The 10,849-nt window shown below is 40.2% G+C and overlaps 2 protein-coding genes across 3 annotated transcripts in view; both read left to right on the plus strand.

Moving 5' to 3' along the window:
- The first annotated feature begins 850 nt into the window (after positions 1-850).
- Positions 851-4,278, plus strand: mpv17l2 (MPV17 mitochondrial inner membrane protein like 2). The gene is made up of 5 exons (XM_021612965.3): positions 851-1,462; positions 1,783-1,944; positions 2,110-2,186; positions 2,318-2,444; positions 2,548-4,278. Exons 1-5 carry the CDS (start codon positions 1,273-1,275, stop codon positions 2,646-2,648), a joined length of 657 nt encoding a protein of 218 aa, XP_021468640.2. The 5' UTR covers positions 851-1,272; the 3' UTR covers positions 2,649-4,278.
- A 5,924-nt stretch (positions 4,279-10,202) lies between these two features.
- The window catches only part of LOC110530132 (3',5'-cyclic-AMP phosphodiesterase 4C), a 63,237-nt gene continuing 62,590 nt past the window's right edge, over positions 10,203-10,849 (plus strand). For both annotated transcript variants that reach the window (XM_021612968.3, XM_090182016.1), the window contains exon 1: positions 10,203-10,465. The gene's annotated coding sequence lies outside the window, so the exon portion shown is untranslated. The remainder of the gene's footprint in view (positions 10,466-10,849) is intronic.

A 10,849-nucleotide genomic window follows, 5' to 3' on the forward strand; every position in this document is an offset into this window, starting at 1 on the left:
TTAGCTTTTGTCAAACTAAAGGATTAGTTAAGGGATGACTGAGTTATTGATCAATCAGATTTTACATGTCCAATTAAATATTCTGTTAATACACTTCCTATCATCTTGAAACTCTGTAGGGACATCAGCCATTACCATGATGGACCATTTTAAGTTTGGCATTCATATATTTAAGACAAAGGAACCTACAGTATTAACAATTCACATTTTGACTATGTAACGCTAATGCTTAAAATAATCCATTAAAAAATCTTGTTCTCATGGACTAAAAGTCAGATTCACTCCAAATGTGTTATTTTGACTAATCACAATAGTCTAAAGAGTTTGAGAAAATAATATTGATGCATTGAAAGACGGCCACACTTTACTAATAGATGCATATTAGGACATAGGCTAATATGCTACAATATGCAAAAGAACTTCAAAAATCTTCTTCTCATGAACCATAGGACCAAATGACACAAATTTGGAATGTAGGCCCATTTTAATGGCTTAACTTTTGTTTGAGAAAAGCTCAGGGATTGGTCCAAAAATGGCTGAGTTATTGACAAGTCAAACATCAGATTTGACCTGTTCAAGAATGAGTAGCATACTCACAGGCCTTACACACTGATCTAAAGCTGGAGATGCTTGTGTTGCGTAGGCCCTACCTAGTTTTAGATGGATGCACCATTTTTATTGAGACATTTGGTTGTTTAAAACAAACCACCTTTACACAATACGGATTAGGATCCCTAGTGAATCAGTGACAAAACTGTGAAGTATGGATTTCTGCTTCCTCAATGTCTTTCTAATCAAAGCAGACATATGACCTTTGTTCATTTTCTATGCATTGTTTCTGGTGTGTTTTATAGTAGGCTAGGCATACAAAGTTATGTCAAAACAGTTAAATGTTGGTCTATTTATGGATTTAATTTGTCAAGTATTTTTTATCATACAAATGATTTGATGTGTAATTTAACGTACATTTTTTTGAGAAATCCGAATTCGCGCTTCAGTTGTTTTTTGTTGTTGTTGCGCAGCTTTAGCGAGTATGATGTCCTCAAACTCCTCCCTGTTACGCATTTGACACATAACCAAATTGCGCTTGGCAAGGGCAGGTAGGCTTAGTCAGGGGACCTGATGAAATAAACTGATATAGCAGCCTATATAAGTATGGATAGCAGCAGTCTTCAATAGTACTGCAAAAAAAATATATATATACGATATTGAACCTTTTATCGTGCCGTAGGGGACCAGTTGAATTGGATTTACGTCGTTGGAATAAGAATCATGATTCCTCAGTCGAGCAGAGCATTTCTCTTCAAGATTGCTGGTTACTGGAAGCCGCTTTTCAAAGGCAGGTTTCTAATTGTAACCAATACTGTGAGCTGTGGGTGTATGCTTGCCGCCGGCGACATCATTCAGCAAACCAGAGAGACACGGAGGGTCCCGGAGAAGGCACGTGACTGGACGCGAACAGGTAAGGTCCACGACCAAGGACAGCAGCCGATAAGAAGCCCGGTTTCCACCTTGGTATGAAATAAGTTCTGAAGCGAAATGAACCATGTGCTAGGGGCAAGAGAGCCAATCATAGTCATAAAGTAGCCTAGCCGGAAAAAAAATGCAAAGCATACACAATGAACTTCAACTATAATATTCCAAACCGTAGGTATAAATGATATGCTTTATGTGGACATGATTTTTGCTTATTATGTTTTCCAACATCCTATACAGTAGTTATGGGTTTCACTTAACTGCAAAGAACGTTTCATTTAGCTGTGTTACTGCTGCCCTCTGCAGGTTGCATGTTTGCAGTGGGATGCTCAATGGGGCCCTTCATGCACTACTGGTACCAGTGGCTGGATAAGTTCTTTCTCGGCAACGCTTTACCTGCTGTCACCAAGAAAGTCCTCACTGATCAGCTGATTGCATCACCGACCATGGGAGCATGGTATTTCATTGGTGAGATATTGATGTTTTTTTTTCAAGAAGTCAGCATTTCAGTATACTGAAATCAATGTGTACTTGGACAGTTTGCAGAGAACGGGAATTTTCGAGGCAAAAAAAATAAAAAATAAAGTGTTTTTCTTTATGTATTTCGTCTTTATTGTCACTTTCTTTCTCCAGGTATGGGAAAGATGGAGGGCCAAAGTCTATCTGAGGGGTTAGAGGAATTCAAAGAAAAGTTCTGGGAGTTCTACAAGGTTAGTGGAACAGTTTGGCTAAGAGTATGAGAAACAGTTTGATTAAGAAACCAAGCCTATTGTACTGAATATTGCTGTCCCGGTTGATGCTCCTAGTTCTCAGAGTTTGTTTGTGCTCCTTTTTATTCAAGGCGGACTGGTGTGTTTGGCCCGCGGCACAGATGATCAACTTCTACTTCTTGCCTCCTAAGTTCCGTGTCCTCTATGTCAATGTCATCACCCTGGGGTGGGACACCTACCTCTCCTACCTCAAACACCGTAAGAGCTGCTCTGACGCCATTTTGTTTTTGTCTATTCAACATTACACCGCCAATGATTCAGATGTTCTTTAACAGTAATAGTACCGTCTCTGTTGTTCCAGGAGACAATGTTGAAGGAAACACTGCATATGTCACTGAGTTGAATGAGCCAGAACTGGAAGTGTCAGGGTCAGCAACCAAACAGTTGAAAGAGAAGCTCTAACATTGGATTGATGTCATTTGAGAGCATCGCCGGACTTGAATTCGTTGTCAATGTCACTGACCATGACCATGGCAACATTCCTTATGTGTGCCTTAAAAGCACTACCTATTTCAACAGTTTTATACTAAACTATGGTGAAAAATGTTGCGCCCAGACAATGCATACCACATGTACTGTATAGTGCATGCATTTTCCACTATAGCCTAAAGCGTTGTCTGGTTGTTGTTGTATTTAGTGTCTAGTTGATTAGTATACAAAGGCAATGTCCCGGTCATCATCTCAGTTGCTAATCTACCAACCTATTAATGAGAGTGAGACTTGTTTCAGGTGTGCCACAGTTTACTTCTACTACTATAATGTAATCTATGTTGTTTACCCAGTCAAACCTGTTTAAGGAATGACTGATGTGCAGAAAGTTACACATATCATTCTTGTGTAATAGGCATAGGCTAATATATGTCTAGTAGGTGACATGCACTACTCCCCTGGTGATATTTAACGATCCTATAATTTATTTATAGGAATAGCTTTTTCGAGCATCTAAAAATAGTTATACAATCTTGATAATCTTTTATTTATATGATGTCTTTTGATATCAACCGATTTCTTTACTGGTATGGTTTGAATGTATTAATATCGAATATTATTTTTAATATGCCTGTAGATTTCTTAGGTTTATATTGAGGTTGAATAAATGCCTTATAATACAGTATGTCAAATGAGTCAATCCAATACTGTAGCTGCAACTGATCAAAGATAATGTTAATCTCCAAACAAAATGTATGTTTATAATTGCATTGTAACAACATAAACTCCAGGGCCCAGATTCACAAAACTTTCTTCAGAAGAAATGTCTTAACTGCCATTTATTTCCTTAAGCAAAGTTGCTATTTTCTCAAAAAGGTTATTTGAAATGTTATTGCGTTATTTCCTATGTTTCTCCTTAAGCACAAAGTTAAGAAGAAATTTGATTATTGAAAATAAAGTTCTTGGATTTGTTCTCGGAAATGTTCTCAATTTCAAGATGGCTAAACCTTTGTCTAAAACTCTGGGCAGTAAGAGAATAAGCTAATGAAAGCAATTGAACACGTGTAGCCCTTTTCTGCAGTCACTGGACAAATTGCCCTCTTGTGGCCTCATAGGTGGAATGTTATTAATATTTTTTATAATTATTTCAAATGTATTTATTTTAAATGGTGTTTCTATGTCAAACGGATTTGTTCCATTTCAGTTATCTGTCATGTATATTAAGTTTAATATTGGGATGCAAACTCCAAATGAAATACATTTGAACTCTATATCTAACATGGTACAGGTGTCGTCTTTTGTTTAAGCTCATAACCATGTGTGTGAGTGAGGTGTATACTTTTGTTTCAAAGTAGATTTGTTTAAGACTACCAAGAAACACTCTGTGTGACCCAGATTTAACCCAATGCTAAAGAATGTGCAAAGCTGTCATAAAGGCAAAGGGTTGCTACTTTGAAGTATCTCAAATATAACATATATTTTGTTGTTTAACACTTTTTTGGTTACTACATAATTCCATATGTGTTATTTCATAGTTTTGATGTCTTCGCTATTATTCTATAATGTAGAAAATTGTAAAAATAAAGAAAAACCCTAGAAAGAGTAGGTGTCCAAACTTTTGACTGGTACTGTATATATGGAGAGTCTGTGGTGTGGCGTTGGTGGATGGAGCGAGACATGATGTCCCAGATGTGCTCAATTGGATTCAGGTCTGGGGAACGGGCGGGCCAGTCCATAGCATCAATGCCTTCCTTTTGCAGGAACTGCTGACACACTCCAGCCACATGAGGTCTAGCATTGTCTTGCATTAGGAGGAATCCAGGGCCAACCGCACCAGCATATGGTCTCACAAGGGGTCTGAGGATCTCATCTTGGTACCTAATGGCAGTCAGGCTACCTCTGGCGAGCACATGGAGGGCTGCCACCCCACACCATGACTGACCCACCGCCAAACTGGTCATGCTGGAGGATGTTGCAGGCAGCAGAACGTTCTCCACAACGTCTTCAGACTCTGTCACGTCTGTCACATGCTCAGTGTGAACCTGCTTTCATCTGTAAAGAGCACAGGGCACCAGTGGCAAATTTGCCAATCTTGGTATTCTCTGGCAAATGCCAAACGTCCTGCACGGTGTTGGGCTGTAAGCACAACCCCCACCTGTGGACGTCGGGCCCTCATACCACCCTCATGGAGTCTGTATCTGACCGTTTGAGCAGACACATGCACATTTGTGGCCTGCTGGAGGTCATTTTGCAGGGCTCTGGCAGTGCTCCTCCTGCTCCTCCTTGCACAAAGACGGAGGTAGCGGTCCTGCTGCTGGGTTGTTGCCCTCCTACGGCCTCCTCCACGTCTTCTGATGTACTGGCCTTTCTCCTGGTAGCGCCTCCATGCTCTGGACACTACGCTGACAGACACAGCAAACCTTCTTACCACAGCTCGCATTGATGTTCCATCCTGGATGAGTTGCACTACCTGAGCCACTTGTGTGGGTAGTAGACTCCGTCTCATGCTACCACTAGAGTGAAAGCACCGCCAGCATTCAAAAGTGACCAAAACATCAGCCAGGAAGCATAGAAACTGAGAAGCTGTCTGTGGTCACCCCCTGCAGAACCACTCCTTTATTGGGGGTGTCTTGCTAATTGCCTATAATTTCCACCTGTTGTCTATTCCATTTGCACAACAGCATGTGAAATGTATTGTCAATCAGTGTTGCTTCCTAAGTGGACAGTTTGATTTCACAGAAGTGTGATTGACTTGGAGTTACATTGTGTTGTTTAAGTGTTCCCTTTATTTTTTTGAGCAGTGTATTATTACACCTACCACCGTGTGCACATTACTGCACTTAAAATGTGAAGAAATAATAGTTTAGCAAAAAAAAAATGAAAACAGGACAAATCTGAGGGGGCACATGTCAATGTACCCCCTATGGGCATGACACCGCTACGACATACATTTGATGTGGATTTGTCCATAGCATTTTCACTTCTCCAGTTCTCCTGTCATTTGCAAGCACTTCATTCAGTGGGAGAGTTAGGCATTCTGAGACTATTTTCGGAAAGGGACTACAGTAGAATGCCTGCCTAATTTTGGTCCAATTTATTTAGTTTGTGGTAAAATTCTCATATGTGTGAGAACTATGGATGACGAAGAGAAGACACGCAATTAGGCAAACAGGTGAGTCAAAATGATCCCACAAACATTTAGTATTTCTATAGCACATGCTTTGCACAGACACTTTTCAAGAAGTAATCAATTTGTAGGGTGGCTTGGGTTTAAACGCCCCCTGCCTCCCTGGGTTAAACACAACTCCTGCCTGTAATTCGCACAGAAACCACTCTGTCACCACATTTTTTTCAACACTTTCCCTGGCTGCCACTTCTCTTGCTCAACTAAAAATGTAATCTGTCTCATCTCAACTTTTTAAGTCAGTCCAACAAAACAATTTAGAGGTGGATTGTGTATGTTCTTTTGAGTAAATTTGGGGCAAAAAGCTAAATGCCCCAGGGCAATCCAATCCAAGTCAATGGTACCTATATAAACATTTTCCAAATCATGTCCGAATAATCTACAAGTAACTTCCTTGAGTTACATTATCAATGTTGAGATACTTTAGGATGGTTTGAACAGGAAGCGTGAAAATGAAGAGGGACCGAGTGAGATGTGCTCAGTCATAATTGAAAGACAATTTTTATTTTATTTTAATTGTGCATGTGATTTTGTTTCGTTATTTGATTTATTTAATTAAAATAAGGTACCCGGACTTTAGCTTTTATGTCAATTACTCCAAAAAATCACAAAAAAAATGTCACAAAAAAAAAAAATCACAAAGAAAATGTATATCACTATTCTTAATTTTGCCCCATGGGGGGGGGGGGGGGGGGGGGGGGTTTGTCCCAATAGCGGTTTCAGTTTTTATTGAACAACAAAAAACAATTCATTCTGCCCTCTTAGTCACTGAACTTTTTTCTGCCTAAGGATAGCCAGTATGCACACATCTAAATCTTACCAAACGTAGCTTTTTTTGTTCTCAGAAAAAAAATGTTTTCCTTAAGGGTGGAGTTGCACCCTAATTACCATTTTTTGGAAGGAAAACTATTCCACTCATATTGCAATTAATTATATTTCACAGAAAACTGGAAAGGCTGGACAGTTACTGTACACACCGAGTATTGCAAATGTTTAACCTGCATGAAGAAAATGTTCTATCCTCAAGATGCCATTATTTTCCAGCCTTTTTTAGAAGGCCTCAAAGTGTAGCACATGTAACCTGAGCTACCTACTGGCATAGGCATAAGGATAGCCTATCCTGCAGGCAGACCTGGTGATTTTTAACATTGGCGAGGGTCATTTCTTAGCTTTTTCAGTATTGGAAGCCTTTCAAAGTCAAATTCAGATGCGGTCAACATTTCATCAACATTTCATCAGTTCATCTGCTCAGTGGATAATCAGTGGATAATATAATGTGACGTATGAATTCTAACCCTCCCAGGCCTGCCAAACTAGTAGGTCTAGCTGGGGATTGTGGAGATAGACAAGTATCTATTTCAAACCAGCATCTCTATTCTGATCTCTTGCTCTGCAGTTGAACTGGAATGCTCTCTGAACTCTTCCCTTTGTACACTTCAAATCCGATTATTGGCCACATCACAGGTTGACATGCATATTTCGAGCTCTGAATCATCTTTTTGTGAAGGAGAGTGAACGAACACAGACCGGTTGCAATGGAGTGCAAAAGGCCAGTTCAGGCCAATGTCTTTATGGATATTATAAAAGATCTATGACATCATGGTACTCAAATCATTTCTGTGGGACTGTTTCACAGCTTGGCTCATCGTGTAGGACCTGTGGTAAGCATGAAGAAAGACTCTTCATCAAGGTTTTTCAGTTTAACAACAGAGATTCCCATTGGATTGTTATACCTTTAAATGACATCTACTGAGTCAGTTCCCACTGGGCACAGACGACAGTTCAACGTCACGTTTTCATTTATATTTGGTTGAGTTTGTCAACTAACGGTGAATTCAACAAAACATTTCACCATGATATAGGATTTAGTTACAAGCCCAATGCTCTAACCACTAGGCTACCCTGCCGACCCAATATTGAGGCGCACCTGATTTTGCCCTCAGAACAGCCTCAATTCGTCGGGGCATGAACTCTACTAGGTCGTAAGCTTTCCATAGGGATGCGGGCCCATGTTGACTCCAATGCTTCCCACAGATGTGTCAAGTTTGCTGGATGCCCTTTGGGTGGTGGACTATTTTTCAAACGCACAGGAAACTGTCGAGCATGAAAAACTCAGCAGTGTTGCAGTTCTTGACTCAAACTGGTGCACTTGGCACCTACTACCATACACTGTTCAAAGGCACTTAAATCTTTTGTCTTGCCCATTCACTCTCTGAATGGCACACATACACAATCCATATCTTAATTGTCTTAAGGCTTAAAAATCCTTATTTAACCTGTCTCCTCCCCTTCATCTACACTGATTGAAGTGGACTTAACAAGTGACATCATTAAGGGATCATAGCTTTCCCCTGGATTCTCCTGGTCAGCCTATGTCATGGAAAGAGCAGGTGTTTTGTAATGTTTTGTACACTCAGTGTATATTCACTTTAATACAATTTATCTTGTACAAGAGTACAACATTTCAGGTATTTTATGGCAATGTATTCAGTGGTCTTATAAATATGACAATAGTGAGTGTATTAGCATAGATAGCTTTCCTGCTATTGTTGTTATTGTTTATGGCAAGGTAACATTCTGTCATAGATGGAAAATGAAGTCATGGGATTGAAGGGGTTTTGTTTGCTTCAACCCTCTGAAGCTTTATTAAGAGATGGCCTGAAAGACAGACCTAGTTTCAAAACAGTGACCTGGAAAATTGTGCTAAAGGTGATACAGTCCCAGGAACAGCCAGATGACTCACACTAATGGTGCTTTCAAGACAACTGTGAACTCTGAAAAAAAACCTGAGATCAAATCATGACGTCAGTGATCGTCAGGTTGAAAAGTCGGTGCTCCAGTTGGATTACTGTTCAAAACATTTTTTTTTAGTCAGAGCTCGTTTTTTCAGAGTTCCCAGTTGACGTGAACTCACTGAAGTCGGAAGTAGGAGATTTCCCAGTTCCGAGTTCCGAGTACCCAATTGTTTTGAACGCGGCATGTATTCTTCCATTGCTGTCAGTGGTCGTGCCATAGCAAGTCTGGAGTCTGGGTGGTTGCAGCCTGGTCTCACAGACAAGACGTAACATAATACATGTAAATTCGGTACTTTCTAATTAGTATGATATGTCACGTTTGCTATGGTTACATAAGACAGTAGCTTACTTAAGACAAAAACGAAAGTGGTGGTCGGACAACTTGAGCATTTTAGCTGATCAGCAACTTTGCAACTACTTAGCATGTAAGCTAACCCTTCCCCTAAACCTAACCCTAACCCAAACTGTAACCCTTTCAGTTAACCCTAACCCTAACCGTAACCATTTAACCATGTAACCTAACTCCTAACATTAACCCTAACCTTAACCATAACCCAGGGTTTCCCAAACAGTCCTCGGGACCCCAAGGGGTGCACGTTTTAGTTTTTTTGCACAGCTGATTAAAATAATCAACTAATCATCAAGATTTGATCATTTGAATCAGCTGTGTAGTATTAGGGCAAAAAACAAAACAAGCACCCCTTGGGGTCCTAACCCCTAACTCCTAGCCTAGCTAACGCTAGCCAGATAGCTAACGTTAGCATTAGCCAAATAGTCACCTAGTTATTGTTAGCCACAACAAATTGGAATTTGTAACATATCATGATTTTCGCAAATTCGTAACATATTTGGTTTTGCAAATTCGTAACATATCATAAGAATTGTAATTTGTAACATATCATACGCAATGGAGGGACTGCGAATTTACATACAGAATTATACTAAATGCTCTGAGACCAGGTTGGCAGGTTGGCAGGTAGCCAGGCAAAGGAACAGAGCCTATTTCCAAGAAACAGAGCTTAGATGGCTTTGAAGATTTGAAGATTTCATCACATTTCCAACATTCTCATGAAAACACCAAAGTCTTTGTAGACCAATTTAGAGTTTCTTATCTACTATTGTCATCGTTCTCCCAGTCTTCAAATTAAGTACAACATACAGACATTTAATGTCTTGTGTTTGATTCTATAGATTTGTTAGGTTTATTTCCAAATAGCGGAGTAAAGGAATACATTTGGTTTGAAGGTATTTTGGTATATAAATTATATTTTTTGTTATTGTTATGTGGTGGCACCGTTTGAAAATGGAAAACCGTTTAATTAAGAGATTTCATTTGAGTTTCTGAGACGGTCATATTTTACATTGAGGAAACGTATATTAAATGTTGGCATTGTGATGTAGGCATATTGAGCTTGACGGGTGGACAAACACCAAACAACCCCAAAAATGTTAACAAACAGTCAGATATAAGTTTTGTCCACAGAGTCGCAATCTCAGGCCTTAGGTGGCCACTGCTAGTGTTCTAATGTGTTTTTCACTCCCATCCAGGGCCAGTGGGAAAATGCTTTACCTGCATGAAGAACATTCAGAGGAGGACTCCATGGAACCCATACTCAAGCCTGACCTCCCCTGTACTGTCAAAAGCCTCTTCTCTGGGAGACTGCAACTCCCCCTTCTGTCCCGCTGACACTCCCCCCAGGACGTCAGAAAGAGGGCAGAACAAGCACAGCCCGTCTCCAAGTCCTCCTCGCTCGGCCTCCAGTTCGCTAGGAGCCTGGAAACCATCACCGGCAGCTTTTCCAGGGCTCTCAGTAAGTGAAATGTTGTTGGGTTTTTTTGCTCTTGGGCCCAATTCCAAAACAATTTATACCTCTTTCCTCATAGGTCTTTCGTAGTCTGGTTATTTGTTTGGAATGCTGGGGCTTTCCAACCCTCTTCTCCCTGTGGTGTGGTGCAGAGTGAGTGGGAAAGGTAGCAGATGAAGGGGGGGGGGGGGGGGGGCTATATTTAGATGTTTAGTTCCTCTTAGTTGGAGTAGTGCTTTCTATATATTTCGTGCTATGCTTGCCTCAACCTAAAAAATTAATTACAATATTTTGATACTTTGAAATAGTAAAATGGTCCTAATACAAGTCCTTGCTGACTCCCGATAGCATATTATTGGATGCAATATGCACAGGAAAGAGCCCTACTGA

This window comes from Oncorhynchus mykiss, chromosome 8 (genome assembly GCF_057628025.1).
Source record: "Oncorhynchus mykiss isolate SJ-2025 chromosome 8, ASM5762802v1, whole genome shotgun sequence".
NCBI classification, from domain to species: Eukaryota; Metazoa; Chordata; class Actinopteri; order Salmoniformes; family Salmonidae; genus Oncorhynchus; species Oncorhynchus mykiss.